The sequence below is a fragment of the Lontra canadensis genome, unplaced genomic scaffold (assembly GCF_010015895.1).
Source record: "Lontra canadensis isolate GAN:19392208 unplaced genomic scaffold, GSC_riverotter_1.0 scaffold16, whole genome shotgun sequence".
Taxonomy (NCBI): Eukaryota; Metazoa; Chordata; class Mammalia; order Carnivora; family Mustelidae; genus Lontra; species Lontra canadensis.
In genome coordinates, this window is record NW_022631010.1 from 1126928 (window position 1) to 1146479 (window position 19552).

The window sequence follows — 19552 nt, forward strand, 5'->3', positions numbered from 1 at the left end:
GGAGAGCGGCCTCATTCTTTCTTACCCATGCATAGTATCCCATTGTATGTATACCTGATATTTCTCTAGTCCCCTATGGAAAGAAAGGTTGTTCTCAATATTTTATTATTACAAACAATGATGCAATTGATATTTTTATCCATTACTTTGCATATTTGTTTGTAAGATGAATATTCTTTTGAGAGAGAGAAAGATAGCAAGCACATAATGAGGGGAGAAGAGGGACAGAGGGAGAGGGAGAGAATTCCAAGCAGACTCCCCATCGAGCATGGAGCCTGCTGTGGGGCTCAATCTCATGACCCTGAGATCATGACCCTAGCCAAAATCAAGAGTCAGATGCCCAACCAATTGAGCCACTCAGATGCCCTGAGATGGATATCTACTACTGAGGATTAGTAAGGTGAGGTTATTTTAGAAGTTTAACTAGTACTTTAAGTGTTGATTGATATGACCAAATAGCTCCCAGGATGTACTGATTTTTACAGCTTATAGGTTTGTTTTTTCATTTCTACATAAATATATTATATACTCAGTCCTGAACACTCACATTTTTCACTCAGCAATATGATTTGGAGTTCTACCTATACAAATGCACATAGACAAATAGACCTACCTCATTAAAAAAAATACTATCTTACTGTTTCCTGTTGTATGGTTTTAGATAGCTTATTTAATTGTAGATAGCTTATCGATGGATGTTTTGATGGTTTTCAGGTTTTGCTGCCACAAACAATGCTACAATGACTATTCTTGTGTGAATAAAAATGGATTCAGAGAAATGACTTGTAAGACTGATAGGTACACATATTTTGAATTTCAATAGATGCTGACAAATTTTTCTCCCAAAAATGTGCCAGTTTAGATTTCCACCAATGTTGTGTGAGAGCTTTAGATTTACATCTAGAAGTCGCCTATGTGCTTCTTCCTGAATCAAAGCTTAAAGTCCCAGTTTAAGGGTTCACTGGGATCCTAAGGGATGGTCGCTGGGATCATCCAGGCCCTGAGCTCCCCTCCACAGTATGTGAGTGGACAAGCTGAGTGTTGGGAAGGATGAACACAGACTAGGGTCAGTCTATCCCCCCATGAGCCAGCTGGTCACCCAGGTAACACAACCCTCTCCAAGGAAAAGACAAGGCTACTTTGGGAGGGAGTGAGCATCTCATCACTAGAAGTGTCCAAGTGGAGGTTTGGTATCAACAAATGCTTTGAGAATTTATTCTGTGCCAAATTTGGGGCTGGGTGTCTTGACTCAGAGATGTGTCAGACCCATTTCCTGCCTTCCCAGAGCTTGATAATCATGGAGAAAATACACAAGTAAACCGTGATAATTCTGTCTACTAAGTATTTAGTTGGACTTCCTTTTCTGACAATATCTGGTACTTCCTGCTACATAAAACATGGAAATGCCAGACACAAAACCAACAAACATCCTTTTAAATGCACAAGTGAACCTGCAAAAGTTCAGGTTTTAACAGATCTTTGGGGAGATGAAGACTTGGATTTACATGAAGTTTGGGGTTAGAACTGAGACCCTTTGAGTGCTACACTCACAGTGAAAGATTAGACTAGAAGAAAACAAACTTCTGACTACTAGCAAAGGAGATAAAAAGATATGTGTCCATCTTGACCTGGTCTTTGGGTGGGGGAAAGAAACTATCTCTCAAGGATTTGAAACCACATGCCTGCTCTCAGTGAGTCTGGGGCTCATATTTATATCACTTGCATGGCTGGGAATCCCCAATGCTGAGAAATTAACATAAAAGGAGACCTACTCCAAAACCATCTCTCAGATGTCTAATAGAAAGAAATGGAAATCCTCTTTGGATCTCTCCCACACCCAATTGCAGGCTACACAGAATTCCTATATATAAAGCCCTTCCAAATATTAGCTAACAATCCACAAGGAAGCAATCCACCATGAGTAAGATCCAGTAGACACAACAAATCAGACTGCCAAAAACTTCAGGTACCAGAATTATCAGATAGTGATTATTAAGTGCAGCTTAAAGACGCTGTTAAGTGCTTTGGGAGCATAGGAAAAGAACTGACTCCCAGATACAACCAAACTAACCAAAATGTATAGGAACACATGAGACAATTATCCTTGCCCTCAGACTGAAACCCATTTGGCACTAGCATAGATATTTGGAGTTTAAAGTGGCCTTATCTAGTTTGACACAAATGTCTTGAGTATCAATAAGTAGAACCTGGGCTGGAAATAAAGATCTGAGAGTCACTAAAATATAAGTGGCAGTTAAAGCCACTTATATTTTTAGGAAAATTTTAAAAAAGATTTTACTTATATATTTTTCAGAGAGAGAGAGAGAGAGCACAAACAGAGGGAGAAGTAAGCTCCCATCTGAACAAGGAGCCCAATGTGGAACTCGACCCCAGGACCATGAGATGATGACCTGAACTGAAGGCAGATGCTTAACCAACTGAGCCACCCAGGTATCCCTGGTTAAGAACTTTCGATTACAGGTACCTAAAGACCCAGCTAAATTGGATTAAACTAGAAAAGAAATTGGTTGTATTGTTTAGCTATAATTGCCTTCAGGCAAGGCTTGATCCATTGTCTCAAATAATGGAACTAAGATCCAATCTTTTCTGATTTTTCCAAAACACTTCCTAGGAGTTGGCTTAATTCGTGACAGGCTCTCTCTTTGTGACCACATGCTAATGTAGGAAAATGGCTCTGCCTTGGCACCTGGTGACCTCGCATGTATTCATTCACATAGGCCACACGGGCAAAAGTTTAAAAAGCTTATCTGAGTCTTGGCAGACTGTGACCCTCCCAGGAGATGAGAGGTTGTGAGGCTTGTAAGACAGGCCATCTTCTACTTGCTTCCCTCTCTCCCCTGGAAGACTATCATGAGACAGTTTTCTCACCACTTCCCAGGTTCTGAGGAGCTATTGGAACTTTTTGCCCCACCCTCCTCAGAAGGGAGCTGTAGAATATACAACTTGTTAATTGCAGTATAGAACTGGCTCCTTGACAACAGGATGCCCACAACTTGTGTTGTAATTGCCCAGCTTCTTTTGATTCAGTGTCATCCTTTTTGGTGTGTGGAACAAAGATCATCGGGAGCTGGCTGTTCTTGCTGTGTATGTGAGTAATGAACTAGTTAAATTGAAAGGTGGCTCATTGTATCTTTACCACTAGAATTAGTTAGGCCTTGGCCTTTGCCTTGGCCTTATCTTGTCTTGTCTTGTACCTATAAACTGCCAGCTGCTTCTAGGTCTGGGTGCTTCCAAGCGCAAACCTGGCAGGAAAGAAAATTCCCATTTCCCTAAAGGGCTCAGTGCAAAATTTCAGAATTGAAGGGTTTTGTTGTTGTTGTTTTGTTTGTTTATTTGTTGTTGTTGTTTTAGCTCTTATTGACCCGATTTGGGTCATATGCTCATCCCTGAGCCAACCACTGTGGCTAGGGATTTGGAATGTGTTGGTTAGTTTGAGCCATTGAGAGCCCAACCCTGGAAATGAGGTTGAGGTCAATCCCATTCAAACCACATGGCTGAGAATTCAGGGTCCTGTTAGGAGAGGAGAAAGGAGAGGTGGAATGGAGGCCAAGAAGCAAAGCCCGCTATCCCTGTTTGCTTTGCCAGCCCAGGGAAGTCAGGAAGGGCACAAGGGGTCTGAATGCATAGTTGTGGAGGGTATGGCTCCAGAGGCGGGAGAGAGATTCTGAAACAGGAAGCTGAGCAAGAGGAAACCGATATTTAGCCCTAAGGCTGCAGGTCTAGTTTATATCTTGGTCTTGTTTTCTTAACAGGATGGCTTTTGCAACAGTGGGCATTTGTGGGTAGGGGACAGAAAGGAAATTGAGAGAGCTGAAGACACAGAGTCCCAGAAATCTGTCTTCAGGGCATTATGAAGGCCAGATTTCTAATTCCTTCTGGGTCCTTACAACACTTGGGGCAAGGGTTGAAGACGGAACTGGTGTGGGTCTCCTTTTAGGTCTTACCAGACATCCCATCCAGGAACAAGAGGCAGCTGGTATAGGAGACAGGCGATGAGTACCCCAGTTTCTGGACCCAGTGCCACCACCACTGACTTGCTATGTGATCCTGGGGCAGGAGCTGCTCCTCTCTGAGACTTAGTTTCTCAGTCTGTACAATGAACTAGATCAGGCCTTTCCTACTTTTTCAATCTTAAGGATGCCTTCAGTTACTTTTCCCTACATGCCACTGCCTTCCATTCACCCTATTTATGAGTTGTTATTATTCATTTTTAAGTTTTTATATAGTTTGTTTTCTGATGAAATATCTACACAAACATAAGCAAATCAGTGCTGTATCTTTAACTCTTCTTTTTGTTTTTATAACAATTCTGTTTTGTTTTTTGTTTTTTCCCCACTCCATTCTTATGTGTCTTCTGCTGACTTTCCTGAGTTCTTTCCTTCTCATCCAGGGCGTATCTTGCAAATCTCTGTTTGGGTTGATTTCTCTTTGCATGATCCAAGGAATTATAAATTTAATCAAACTCTGTTTTGCTAGTGCCAAAATGGGTTTCAATCTGAGGGCAAGGATAATTGTCTCATGTGTTCCTGTACATTTTGGTTAGTTTTTCTTGAATTTCTGGCTTAGGTACTATTTCCTTCCTAGGGTAATGGACCTCTGTGACCATTTGTTCCTGCGGGAACAGTTAGGATGTCGTGAACGTCCTTGCCTGGTTGGTTATGTCTGTCATACATAATAGTGGCTGCTCATCAGGCCACCAGGAAGGAGAAAGTCCTCAGTCATGTTTAGATATTTTATATACTTGTTGATCTGAGATTGTTGCTCTACATTTCTGTCCCTCAAATTTGTGTTAATGAAAGCCTCATTGAACTGTCCTTCAGACTTTCGCAAGAGCCAGGGTCAGAGTGCCAGGGACAGGTTAGGGAGGGATTTAGGAAATGATTGATCATTTCCTAATACCTCTTGAATCCATTATCTTCTTTTGCCTGTTGGATGGCAGCACTCTCACTGGTCTCCTTGCTACCACCTTGACTTCTTCCAATCCATTCTTCACTCAGTGGTCAGAGGGGAATTTTTAAAAAAAATTTTTTTTTTTAAACATTTTATTTATTTATTTGAGAGACAGAGACAGTGAGAGAGAGCATGAGGGAGGAGAAGGTCAGAGGGAGAAGCAGACTCCCCATGGAGCTGGGGGCCTGATGCGGGACTCGATCCTGGGACTCCGGGATCATGACCTGAGCTGAAGGCAGTCGTCCAACCAACTGAGCCACCCAGGCGTCCCTCAGAGGGGAATTTTAATTGCGATCACATTTCAGTTCTACTTGAAACCCCATATCCAACTTAGCCTCATGGTTCACAAAGGCCCTTTGACCCTTGCATATTTTTCTAGTCTCACCTCTTGCTCATTTTACTCCACACTGGCCTCCTGTATTGCAAACCCAATCCCCTCCTCCCCATACACACCATTTACCATTGTCAGTTCTCTTCTCATCTTTTAGGTCTCTGCTTAAATATTACTTCCTTGAATAGGCTTTCCTTGACTACCTCATCTAGTCAATAGTAGGTCCTCTGTTACTCATTGTCATTGTCATTTGGTCCTCGTTTGTTGCCATCATAGGTCTAATCATACCCTCTAATTATTTTGTCTGACTGCTTCTATTTTGTATGACTCCCTGCCAGACTATAAACTCCAATACAGGTAGGATTGTGTCTTTCTCACCACCATTTGCCTTTTTCTTCCCATTCAGCATCCAATCACCTTTTGCCTTCACTCGAATGATCTCACCCAGCTGCCTTCAGGGTGTCCTGTCCTAAGACAAACATAGTAAATTCATCATCTGAATTCTCACAGATCCTTTTCTCTTGCTGTCCTACACACAGCCAAGAGGCAGGTATGGGACCTAATCTTAATCCACCTCATGTTCTTTCTAAGAACATTGAATCTTAAATGACTCAATGCAGGACCTTAAAAACTAGTTAACGTTCACTCATACCACTGGTGGTACCTAGTTGACCTGAAAGGTGTCTCCTGCTACCTGGACCCTGTGTTGTTTACCTCGGTTTGACCATTCCTAGTCTGGTTCCCTAGTCTTCTCTTTGGTCCTGTGAGGTCCTGCAAAGCCTCCTAGTTAACATCATTAGTGTTGAAGGTGGCCAGAATCAGTTTGCTGTTTGGAATAAAATAAATGTATTGTATAGACTGTATCTCCACAGACTAGCACAGGACCTGGCAAAGGTAGGTGTTCAATAAATGTACCCAGGTGTGTGGCTTAAAGCTGTTTGCTTAATATCACAGAGCCTCGATTTCTTCCTCCTGCCCACATATCATCTGGGATGTCTGGGCAGAAATCATCTTGCTTGCTCCTTTATTGTCTCCTTCCTTTCAATTCTCTATCCCTCCTTCTCAGCTACAACAACAAAACAACTCAACCCAACTCAACCCAAATTCCTCCCATTTTCTCAGGAAGAGCCACTTAACCACAATGTCTGGGCCTGATATTCAGATCCTGGTTATGTTGTTTACTAGCTGTGTGACCTTAAACAAATTAATAAACTTCCTTTGCCTCAGTTTCCTCATGTGCAGGTGGTGATGGGAAATTATAGTAGCTGTAATAGTACATAGAGATAATGAGATAAAACATGTAAAACACTTAAAACGATGCTTAGCCCACAGTAAGCACTGAATACTTGGTAGCTATTATTAGTATTTTCCTTTTTTTAAGATTTTATTTATTTATTTGAGAGAGACAGCATGAGGAGGGGGAGGGGCTTAGGGAGAGGGGGAAACAGGCTCTGTGCTGAGCAGGAAATCCAACTCAGGGCTTGATCCTGGGACCCTAGCTGAAGGTAGATGCTTAACCAAGTGAGTCACTATTTTCATCTTTTTGTTGCATAAGCGACTGGATACCTATACCTTCAGGGTAATGTTCTTTGAAGTACAGTTCCTGAACCACCAGCATCAGAATACACTGGAGAGATGAACAGTCAGGTTCCTGGGCTCCTTCTTGGACTTAGCAAATCACAGTTTTTAGGGCCGAACTAGGAAATTTACATTTGAAAAATATATCTCCCAAATGATTGCTCATTTTTAAAAAAGATATTGAGACATAACACACATGCAATAAAATTCACCCATTTAACGTGTATGACTCAGTGGTTTTGGTATATTTATAGAATGATACAATGTGACTTTAGAACATTTTCTACATCCTGAAAAGAAATCCTGTACTCATTAGCAGTCATTTCCTATTCCCTATCCCCTCAACCACCCCAACCTTAGACAACCACTAGTCTGCTTTCTGTCTTTATAGATTTATCTATTCTGGAAATTTCACATAAATAGAATTATATAATATGTGATCTTTTGTGTTTGGCTTATTTTAGCATGTTTTCGGGGTTCATCTATGTTGTAACATGTATCAACACTTTTTTTTTTTACTAAGGTATAAGTTCACTGAATAGATAGAGCACATTTTGTTTATCCATTCATAACAAACAGAATGGATATTTGTCTTGTTTCCACTTTTTAGGTATTATGAATAATAACTATGAACAAGCAATGGACAGTCATGTACAAGTTTTTGCGTGGATATATGTTTCATTTCTCTTGGATATTAACTAGGAGTTGAATTGCTGGGCCACATGGGAACTCTAGGTTTAACATTTTGAGGAACTACCAAACCATTTCCAAAGTGGCTACTTTTACATTCCCACCAGGAGGGTTCCAATTTCTCTGCTTCCTTATCAATGCTTGTTATTATCTGCCTTTCGTTATGGCCACCCCCATGGGTAAGAAGTAATATCTCATTGTGGTTTTGATTTGTATTTCCCTGATGACTAATAATGTTGGGTATCTTTTCACATCCTTATTGGCTATTTGTGTCTCTTTTTGGAGCTATGTCTTTTCCGATCCTTTGCCTATTTTTTTAAGCTTTTATTTTGAAGTAATCTCTACACCCAACCTGGGGTTCAAACTTGCAACTCTGAGGTCAAGACTCACATGCTCCACTGACCAGGCACCCCAAGCTTTGCCCATTTTTAGAATTTATTTATTTATGAGAGAGGGAGAGAGTCTGTGTGCACACATGAGCAGGGGTAAGGGCAGAAGGAAAGAGAACCTGACAGAAGGGCTCTATCCCAGGACTCTGAGATCATGACCCAAGTGGAAATCAAGAGTCAGCCGCTCTGGGGCGCCTGCATGGCTCAGTGGGTTAAAGCCTCTGCCTTCTGCTCAGGTCATGATCCCTGGGATCGAGCCCTGCATCAGGCTTTCTGCTCAGCGGGGAGCCTGCTTCCTCTCCCCCTCTCCCTGCCTGCCTCTCTGCCCACTTGTGATCTCTGTGTGTCAAATAAATAAATTAATTAATTTAAAAAAAAAAGAGAAAGAGTCAGCCGCTCAGCTAACTGAACCACGTAGGTGTCCTCTTCCATCCATTTTTAATTGGATTCTTTATCTTCTATTATTGAGTTATAAAAGTTCTTCATATATTCTGAATGAAAGTCCCTAATCAGATATGTGATTTGGAGATATTTTCTCCCATTCTGTGGGTTGTCTTTTTACTTCTTGATGGTTTCCTTTGGAGCACAAGTTTTTAATTTTGAAGAGACCCAATTTCTTTCTTTCTTTCTTTTGTTGTCTGTGCATTTGGTGTTGAATCTAAAAAACCTTGCCCAACTCAAGGTCATGGAAATTCACTCCTGGTTTTCTTCTTGGTGTCTCAGAGTTTTAGGTCTAATATTTAAGTCTATGATCCATGCAAACTCATATTTAGGAAGCACTAGTTTGGGTCTACCTATAATGGTTTTTCCCAAAGACAATCCTCACCCTAAGAAGAATTTTTTAAAAAATATTCATCATAGCTTTATTCACAATGGCTAAAACCTAGAAACTTCACAAATATCCATTAAATTGGTGAATGTACAGACAGGACATATCCATACAGAGGAATACAACTTAGCAAAAAAAAGCCCGAACTGGTGATACACATAGTAATCTGGATAGATTTAAGAATCCTTATGCTGCATAAAGGAATGTAGGCATTAAAGAGTTCCTTTAACGTTGTTAAAAATGCAAGCGCACCTATAGTGCCGGTGGTTGCCTGGGCTGAGGGTGGAGGCAGAGAGGGACTGCAAGGGGACCCAAGGGAAGTTGTGAGATAGTGGAAATGTGCTGTGTCTTGAATGGAGCAGTAGTTTCATTTGTATGTACATCTGTGAAAATGCATTTAATTGCACAGCTTATTTTTTTTTTTTTATTTTCGAGAAAGCACTCAGACTGCATCCCCTCCTGCTTACTCCTCCAAAGGAGGAGAAGAATGATCATCGATGGCAATTGGTCCTTGTGGAAACAACACCTAAAGGCAGCTTCAAGCTCAGGAGAGAACACTGCACCTCCTCCTTCTCCTCATGGCCTAAGGAGAATTTTTAAGCCTTCTGTTAGGATGATGTAAACAATAATGAAACAGTTAATGAATGTATATCGAGCACATGGTTTGTGCTAACCATTTTATGTTGCATAATCTTGTTCAATCTTCATTATGTAGTTTGTGTTAGAATCACCTCCACTTTTCATGATGTAATAGCTTCACTCTATGATGATGTAATACATGGATCTCCTTTTATGTAAAAGAGGAAGCAATCTTTAGGAAGGAAGGCGATACGGAATAAATAAGTTCATGTGTGTTAGAAGTACGGCACAGTGTTTGGCAGAACAGGGCTCAAAGGATGAGAGCGCCTCTTCCTATTCCTCATGATTGCCTGTCCCACTGCAGACCTACCCCTCCCATTGGTCAAGAAAGCTATCAGCTCCAAGGCTCAGTTTTGTATTCTCCTAGCATCCTGATCCCCCTTTTCCTTGTCTCATTATGATTTATGATCTTACTTATATTTGTGTTATTCTTAAGACTATCACATCTCTTCAACTACTCTTTAAGTCTCACAAAGGCAGGGGGGCAGTTTTGTCACTGCAATATTCCCCAACACCCAGTATATAGCCAGGGGATATAGTGATTTTTTTTTTTTTTTGAAAGAGAGACAGTGAGAGAGAGCATGAGAGGGGAGAAGGTCAGAAGGAGAAGCAGACTCCTTGTGGAGCTGGGAGCCCAATGCGGGACTCAATTCAGGGACTCTGGGATCATGACCTGAGCCAAAGGCAGCCACTTAACCAACTGAACCACACATGCACCTGACATAGTGATCTTTTAAAAAATACACGCTTGACTACACCACTTTAAGCACCATTGGAAGTTTAAAATCCTCCAATGGTACGTGGATTACACTTTTAATAAAATTGAAATTCCCAGCCATGGCAAACAGGTCCCTACCTGATTGGCGACTATCTGCTTCTCCACCCACACCTTCTACTACTCTCTCCACTTGGAACATACTTGTTTTCTTACCCAAACACATCTTTCTGTTTCCTGAATCAGAGTCTGTTTCTTCCAGTTGTCAGCTCTGATTAGTTTCTCACCCTTTGGGTCTCAGCTCAAATGTCACCTCTTCCCAGAGCCTTCCCTGACGGCCCTGTCCAGTGTTACCAACACACTTCTACCAAGTTATGCTTTTTAAAAAGATTTATTTATTTGAGAGAGTGAGTGAGCAACACCAGTGGGAGGTGGGGTAGAGGGAGAGGAAGAAGCAGACTCCCCGCTGAGCAGGGAGCCCAAGATAGGGTTGCATCCCAAGACCCAAGGATCACAACCTGAAGGGAAGACAGCCACTTAACCAATTGAGCCCCCCACCAAGTTATTTTTTTTTTAATTTTTAAAAGATTTTATTCATCTCTTTGAAGGACAGAGATCACAAGTAGGCAGAGAGGCACACACAGAGAGAGAGGAAGGGAAGCAGGCTCCCTGCCAAGCAGAGAGCCTGACGTGGGGCTCGATCCCAGGACCCTGGGATCATGACCTGAGCCAAAGGCAGAGGCTTTAACCCACTGAGCCACCCAGGCGCCCCGTCCACCAAGTTATTCTTGATCATACAAACTGTTTCATCTTATTCACAGATCTGAAATTTCCTTCTATATTTTATTTTATTTTTTAAAAAGATTTTATCTATTTGACACAGAGAGAGAGAGATCACAAGTAGGCAGAGGGGCAGAGAGAGAGGAGAAAGCAGGCTCCCTGCTGAGCAGAGAGCCCAATGTGGGGCTCCATCCCAGGACCCTGAGATCATGACCTGAGCTGAAGGCAGAGGCTTTACCCACTGAGCCACCCAGACGCCCCCTTCTATATTTTATTTGATATTAATTTGATATTATTATAGCTAACACTTAAGCACTCACAATAAGCACTTTTCATACATTAAGTGGTGTGTTACTTAAAGCTTATCAATGAGCTCTCCAAAGTCCAAAACTCTGATTTGTAATGCTTACTAATTTCTGTGTGTAAACACTCTCCTCGGGGAGGGTTTTTAAGCTACCAACCTGAAGTTCCTGAACACCAATTTGGGAACTAAGGGGCAGTAGCACACCATTGTACAGCATGTGCCACAGTATATAACTAGTGATAAGTAACCTCAAGAGCACAAATAAAAAATGTAGTAAAATAAGAAGTAATGAGTTTTTAGTATTTATTACCTTGTTTTAGTATTGTAAGTCTATATAATTTAATTCTTGATAATTATGTTAAAAAGCAACTAGCAAAATTTCTAAGCATTCCTTGATCGGTTCTAGCGAGTCCATAGGGACCCGCGGGCTAACAATCAGCATATTTTTCAGATGAAGGACCTGAGGCACAGAACACAGAAAAGTTAAGCAACTCGTTCAAGGCTGCAGAGCAAATAAACCTATCTACTACTCCAAAATATATCTTCAGAACCCAATACAGTGCCTGGCATACAAGTGGTGTTCATTAAACAAGTGTAGAATACATAAGTGAATAAAAGGAGGGGCGCCTGCGTGGCCCAGTAGGTAATGTGTCTGTCTGCCTTCTGCTCAGGTCATGATTCCAGAGTCCCGGGATCCAGCCCCATGTCCGGCTCTCTGCTCAGTGGGAGCCTGCGTCTTCCTCTCCCTGTCACTCCCCCTGCTTACTCTCTCTGTCAAATAAATAAATAAAATCTTAAAAAAAAAACCAAAAAATTTTAAAAACATAAAAGGGAAACATCCGAACATTAAAAGCATTTACACAACTGCTCACTTCCGCAGCACATTTACTTAAAAAAAAAAAAAAAAGGCATTTCCACAAGAGTAAAATTAACAACTCTTCAAAACTTGCTCATTATCTTAGGAAGATAAAGCCTTCACTGGTCTACTTCCCACAGCACCCAGTGCTTTTACAGTACACCTGCGATCTTAGGAGACGTTGCCCAACCCTACGCTGGGAGCTTGAGACGCCCGGCTCTACGTCGTCCCGCCCCATCTCGCCGCAAGGTTTCCTGGGAGCGGTAGTCCCCAGTCTGGGTGTTCCAGCGGCAGCCGCAAGGCGCGCTTAGCCGCGGAACTACAGAGGGTGGCGCACAGGTCGCGAGACTTTTCCGCCTCGCGTTTCCCTCCCGCCTGCGCGCCCGCCCCAGCTATCATGGCGGCTCCCTTGGCTCTGGTGCTGGTGGTGGCCGTGACCGTGCGGGCGGCCTTGTTCCGCTCCAGTCTGGCCGAGTTCATTTCCGAACGGGTGGAAGTGGTGTCCCCACTGAGCTCTTGGAAGAGAGGTGAGGCCACTGGCTAGAGTAGGTGGCCAGGCTCCGCCTGTGCTCTCCTGGCCTCAGTGAATGGGAGGCGGGGGCAGTGGCCTCAAGCTCAAGATTCTAAGGGAACTGACCCGTTCTGGCGACGTCGGAGAGGACGGGAGGGCGGGGCCTGAGGGCGGGGCTGCCAGAGGGAGGGGTCGTGGGATTGTGGGGCGAGCTTTGGGCGGTAGGGGCAGGCACACCTGAGCTTTGGGGAGCTGAGGGGGTGTGTCCCCCTCTGGTCCTGAGCAGAGGGGCGTGGTCTGAGGAAGGCTAAGTTTAAGAAAAGGGAATGGTCAATGGAGTGGGATTTGCGGAGGAGTTTGGGATTTGATGAGGGATCGCATGTGGTGCTCCCGGGGGTATGGTATGGTGTGTGAAGGGGGTCCCCAAGTGAGGGGAACAATCTTGCCTAAGCGAGTAGAGTGTGTGAGTGTGCTTAGACTCCTGTTCTCAGTTTGGAACTTGCAGTGCAGCATTTCTTACTGTTTCTTAAGTTCTTCCTCAGGCGCAATTTTCTACGAGCGCCTCCAATGAGATAGAGTTTGTGCTGAAGGATCCACAGACTAGTGGGGAAGACAGTTGTAATCCTTTTTGAAAAATGTTCTTCCTTTGTACATCCAGTTCCTTGCCTGGAGTTTCAGCTGTGAAGAAAATGCCCCTCTCCTTTTCCAGTTTCCTGAGGTTGTGGGCTCTGAGCTAACTGTTGAATGTAGAATTTGGAAAGGGAGATTAGAGAAAGGAGAGTTCCAGGTAGCAGAAGGTAAACAGGATCAAGAAAATGTTGAAGAGTGTGAAATGTACAAAATGGGGTAGTAATGCGGTATGGGTTAGGGACAGAATTTAAAGATTTTTTAAAAAACTTTTTTACTGAAGTACAATATACGTACAATGCACATATAGTAAGTGTAGGGCTCAATGAATTTTTACAAACTGTGTATACTCATGTAGTCAGCATCCAGATCGAGAAACAGAACATTACAGAAGTGACAGCACCCCAGAAATACTGTTTGTGTCCTTGAGCTTTGTAGTTTAAAAAGAAAATTTTTTTAAAGATTATTTATTTATTTATTTGACAGACAGAGATCACAAGTAGACAGAGAAGCAGGCAGAGAGAGAGGAAGGGAAGCAGGCTCCCTGCTGGACAGAGAGCCTGATGTGGGGCTTGATCCCAGGACTCTGAGATCATGACCTGAGCTGAAGGCAGAGGCTTAACCCATTGAGCCCCCCAGCTACGCCCCCCGCACCCCCCGCCCCACCGCCAAGTTCTTTTTAAAGATTTATTTATTTGACAGAGAGAAAGTGCTTGCAAGCAGGCACAGGGAAAGGGAGAAGCAGTCTCCCCTCTGAGCAGGGAGCCAGGTGCAGGGCTCCATTCCAGGACCCCGGAATCATGACCTGAGCTGAAGGCAGGCACTTAATGACTGAACCACCCAGGCGCTCCTTTTTAATTTTTTTTTTTTTAAGATTTTATTTATTTATTTGAGAGTGAGTGAGAGAGAGCATGGGCAGGGGAAGGAGCAGAGAGAGAGGGAGAAGTAGACTCCCCTCTGAGCAGGGAGCCCAACCGCAGGCCATTCCAGGACTGCAGGATCATGACCTGAGCCAAAGGCAGACGCTTAATTGACTGAGCCACCCAAGCACGCATATCCTTGAACTTTAAATACTAGAGTTTTATTCCATAGACATTTTTGAATGGGGGAATGGGATAATGAATGGTTGTTTTATGAATAATTCAAACTTAGGTTTCTAAGAATACTGTATATTAAAGACTGTGGTAAGACTCTTTTATCCTCCAGTTATTCTCTGTGTTAGATGGTGTTATTTCCCCCATTTCACAGATGAGGAAACTGAAATTTAGAGAAGTTAAGTAATATGCTCAGGTTTTCCAGTTGACAAATGGTAATAAAGGTAGTAGTAATTCTTCTGTGTGATGGTGAGAGCTTAGATTTGATAATCCTTGAATTAATTTGTTGAACAAACTAATTAATTTGTTGAACAAACTAAATTGTTTGTGTTGAAGCCACTTGGTTCTTGCTTTCTTCTAGATACCAGAAGCCCCAGGGCAATATTAGGCCCTCCTTCCTCTGTTCTCTTAGCACTTTATACATGCCTCTATTGAGAGCATTTCTCACTTTTTATTGTAATTATTTGTTTATATCTGGTTTCTCCACTGTACTGTGAGTTCCTTGAGGGCCAGAACTGTTTTACTCATTCCTGAATCCTTTGTGCCTGGCATAGAATAGTTGCATCATTACTGTTGAACAAATACTGAAGAAAAGAAAAGATAAGCTCTGGTTGCATATAGGATGGACAGGGTGAAGGGTCTAAAGATGAGGCAATGTAGTATGGTGATTAAGAGCACAGGGTCTGCAGTCTTTTTTTTTTTTTTTTTTTTTTAAGTAGGCTCCATGCCCAGTGTGGAGTCCAACACAGAGTTTGAACTCAACACCCTGAGATCAAAACCTGAGCTAAGATCAGGAGTTGGACATCTAACTACTGAGTCACCCCGGTGCCGCAGGTCTGGGATCTTTAAAAGGGTTTAAATATTTTTTTCCTTTGCCACTTACATTGGTGTGATCCCCAACATCAGTTTTCTCATCTGGAAAACAGGAAGTTATAATATGTACCCTGTTAAAATGAGATAATCCATGTTGAAGCTCTTAGCACGATATTGAAAGCCAAAATAGCTAATTCTAGGAATTTGAATTTAAATAATAGAACAGTTGTGATATTGACTGAAATAGGTGAGTCAGAAAGGACATCAGTAAGTGTTTGAAGTGTGTATGAGGTTTAGTATGATATTCAAAGGTTTAGGTCTGGAGCTTGGGGCCAGTGTCAGAGCTAGAGAGAGATTTGGTAGACACCCATCTGAATCTGATTGGCTCAGGATAATTGTCCTGTTTTAAACAGGAATAGTGGGTAGAGGGATGGTACAACATCTGTTAAGTATCACTTGTCTTCAGAGTATACTTTAAGATGGGATATTTTAAAAAGCAAGCGATTGAATTTAACCCTAAAAGGCAGACATTTAAAAAATATTGATGTAGGAGCCCTTCTGGTTTCACATGACACTCATTCATTCATTTCACATGAGTTTTTTGAGTACCCAGTTGTTTGGGTGAAGGGCTGTGGATCCAAGTAGATTTTGGTTGGCAGACTGATTTTTTTTTTTTCCTAAGAGAAATAGAGTACATGCATTAGTGGAGGTGGTGGGGAGGAGCAGAGGGAAAGGAGAGAGAGAATTTTTTTTTTTTAAAGATTTTATTTATTTATTTGACAGACAGAGATCACAAGTAGGCAGAGAGGCAGGCAGAGAGAGAGGAAGGGAAGCAGGCTCCCTGCTGAGTAGAGAGCCCGATGCGGGACTCGATCCCAGGACCCTGAGATCATGACCTGAGCTGAAGGCAGCAGCTTAACCCACTGAGCCACCCAGGCACCCAGAGAGAGAGAATCTTAAGTAGGCTCCACACCTAGTGTAGAGTTGAGCTTGGGGCTTGATCTCATGACCCTGAGATCATGACCTGGCCCAAAATCAAGAGTGGGATGCTTAACTGACTGCGCCACCCAGGTGCCCCTCATGGACTGATTTTTTTTTTTTTTTAAGATTTTATTTATTTATTTGACACAAAGAGAGAGACCACAAGTAGGCAGAGAATCAGGCAGAGGGAGAGGGGGAAGCAAGCAGGCTCATTGCTGAGCAGAGAGTCTGACATGGGGCTCCATCCCAGGACCCTGAGATTATGACCTGAGCTGAAGGCAGAGGCTTAACCCACTGAGCCACCCAGGAGCCCTGGTCTGAGCATTCTAGATATGTTTAAGAACTGTTTTAATCACCACAATGGCCCTAAGCTGTAAATGGCCCTGCATGTGAATACCCTATTTTATAGATGAGAAAATGGAAGCACAGAGAGATTAAGTCACATAGTGTTTAATGTGAATAACTTGAATAACTGACAGTCTTTAGACATTGCTGTTCCACCAGAGTTTACTCTATACCATCTTGTATAGTAATCTGTTGGAAATACTTTTGGAACTTCTGGTTTTTTTTTTTTTTTTAATCATATTTTGGTCTTTCCTCAGCCTTGACCTAGTGATTAGGAATCAGTATAGGCTTAGCCTTGTGAGTTCAGGGTAGATCCCAAGCCATTAACTCTTATTTAGAAACCTACCTCCAGTGTAGCCATGAGGGTCAGGGTCAGGGTCAGGAAGAACACTTCTGATAGCACTACTTTAAAAAAAAAAAAAAAATCAAACCTCTATTGTTAAAATGGAGAATTAGTAAACCACACACAATAGTGTGTTACAGACTGAATTATTAGAAGGCAAACACTTTTGTACCCATCATTCAAATCAAGAATCAGAACTTTGCTACTTACTCCAAAAGCCTTGTATATGCCCCATCCCAGTCACAGCCCCCCCTTCATTAAGTAACTGTTATCCCGACTTTTATATTATAGTCATGACATCTTTACATTCTTTTCATTTTATTGCAAATAAGAGTCCCTAGTTATTATAGCTTAGTCTTGCCCTGAAACAAAAATTTTTATATATGTGTTTTAAGTCTCCTTTAACCATTAAGATTCCCATCCATGCCATCCTTTTCTTACCTGTTAAAGAACCCAGACTGTTTGACCTGTAGTTCCCTATAGTTTGTGTTTGACTGATTGTATATTCATGGTACAGTTTATCTGTATTTCCTGCAAGTTGGCAGCTGGATCCAGAGACTGGATACCGCTACTTTTTTTTAGCCTGTTACTTGAAATAATTTTAGAATTACAAAACATTTGCAAAGATAGTACAGAAAGATCCATAAACCAGCTTCCTATAATGTTTACATCCTGCATAATCATGGTACAGTGTTTAAGACTAAGGGAATAACATTGTTCTAATACCACTGAACAAGCTGTAGTTGTTCAGAGTTTACCATTTTTCCTACTGTTCTTATTTGTTCCAGCATCTGATTCAGGATGCCGTATTGTCTTTAGTGTTGTGTTTCCTCATTCTTCTCCCATCGGTGAGAGTTCCTCAGCTTTCCTTATCTTTTATGACCTTGACACTTCTGAAACCTACTGGTCAGGTATTTTGTAGAATGTCCCCCAACTTGGGTTTATCTAATGTTTTCTCTTAGTTAGATTGAGATCACAGATTTTGGAGAAGAATCCCATTGAAGTGATGTGATCCTCTCAGTGTATTGGATTGGGGGTACATCATATTGCAAAGTCTTATTACTGATGATGTTATCCTTAATCCCTTGATTATGATAGTATCTGCCTGATTTCTCCATTGTAAAGTTACTCTCCCTTTTTAATCTGTAAATATTTGGGGGCGGTATGTAGGGGCTCTGTAAATATCTTGTTTCTCCTTAAGTTTTTGCCCACTGCTTTTTGCACTTATGGGTTGATCTGCCTGCACCAGTCATCACTGTGGTGTTCTAATGGTGACTTTTCTATTTCCCTCATTACTTCTTCACTTATGAGTTGAAATTCTTCTGCAAGAAAGAGTTGTCCCTTCTTCCATATTTACTCAGTCATTTAGTTTATATCTGTATGGATTCATAGGTATTTATTTTATTTTCTGGATTATAATCTATATTATCTTTATTTTAATGCTCAAATTGTTCCATCTTTGGCTATTGAGACACTTTCTGCAACCACAAGATGCTTTCTTTAGGCTTAGCTTTTATTTTCCGTTGTTTAGCCATGGAATGGAATGGAATGGAATGGAATGGAATGGAATGGAAGAAGTGGAATCAACCACTTCTCCAAGAAGTCCTGGTTTCTTTTATGGGAGAATGTTACTTAGAAAGCAAGAGCTGGATGCTAGGTGTGTTCATTGCTATGGGAATGACACTGTATCTTGGACCTTCTGGACTAGAAATATAAGGATACCACTTCTTTTGAACAAGCTGAATGCATGTCCTTCTTGACATTATGGGAAGCTCAAAGACGTTTGTCTTATGCTAGATGATATGCTTTTATGATCACCCATAGGAAGAGTATATCAAGGTAACTAAGACTTTTTGCTTCATGGGATTTGTCAGTTAAGAGTTGAGACACTTTATTGGGGTGCCTGGCTGGCTCAGTCAGTAGTAGAACATGAGAACTCTTGGTCTTGGGGTTGTAAATTCAAGCCCCATGTTGGGTGTAGAGATTATTTATTTATTTTTATTTATTTATTTTTTTTTTAAGATTTTATTTATTTATTTGACAGAGAGAGATCACAAGTAGACAGAGAGGCAGGCAGAGAGAGAGAGAGAGAGAGAGAGAGAGAGGGAAGCAGGCCCCCCGCCGAGCAGAGAGCCCGATGCGGGACTCGATCCCAGGACCCTGAGATCATGACCTGAGCCGAAGGCAGCGGCTTAACCCACTGAGCCACCCAGGTGCCCCTGTAGAGATTATTTAAAATAAAATCTTAAAAAGTTGAAACACTTCATTAAAAAAAAAAACCCTTATATTTTAGACTGGTTGGCAATAATTAGTTTTTGTGGTCAACTATTCTGAAATATTAGTTGTTGGATAAGAATCCCATGAAGCAGAAATTTTATTCAATTTCTCTGCACCTTTCACAGGTGTTATTTTACGGGTACTTTAAGAAGAATAGCTTAAAGCTATGGGTTCTTTGTGTTGTTGTTTATTGAGTGTTTTGGTTTTTTCCCCAAACAGACATTTTATGAAACCTATTTTAAAATTTTTCCCAAGAAAATATTATCAGGACTTTGTTATATATGTTAGAATTGGGGGGCCCTGGTTATTCTTTTATACATGAGTAGATTCACTTTTATATTCTAGAGGGTTTTATTACTCTGTAACTCAGATGTTCCCAGTGTACCGTGGACCATGCCAAAGTTTTCAATCATGTGCACCAAAATAAAGACATTATGAAAAGTTTATCATAAAGATCAATGTATTCAGGTGAAAATATT

At 41.7% G+C, this 19552-nt stretch overlaps 1 protein-coding gene and 1 pseudogene across 2 annotated transcripts in view; one reads left to right on the plus strand and one right to left on the minus strand.

The window, feature by feature from the left end:
- Window positions 1-9230: 9230 nt before the first annotated feature.
- Window positions 9231-9393, minus strand: LOC116868805 (annotated as a pseudogene).
- A 3049-nt stretch (window positions 9394-12442) lies between these two features.
- Window positions 12443-19552, plus strand: part of PIGU (phosphatidylinositol glycan anchor biosynthesis class U) — an 88513-nt gene continuing 81403 nt past the window's right edge. Inside the window, exon 1 of one of the 2 annotated variants that reach the window (XM_032858840.1) lies at window positions 12443-12609. In XM_032858840.1, the coding sequence (XP_032714731.1) occupies window positions 12480-12609 (130 nt within the window). In that variant the 5' untranslated portion in view covers window positions 12443-12479. The remainder of the gene's footprint in view (window positions 12610-19552) is intronic. The other variant, XM_032858841.1, reaches the window with a different exon arrangement.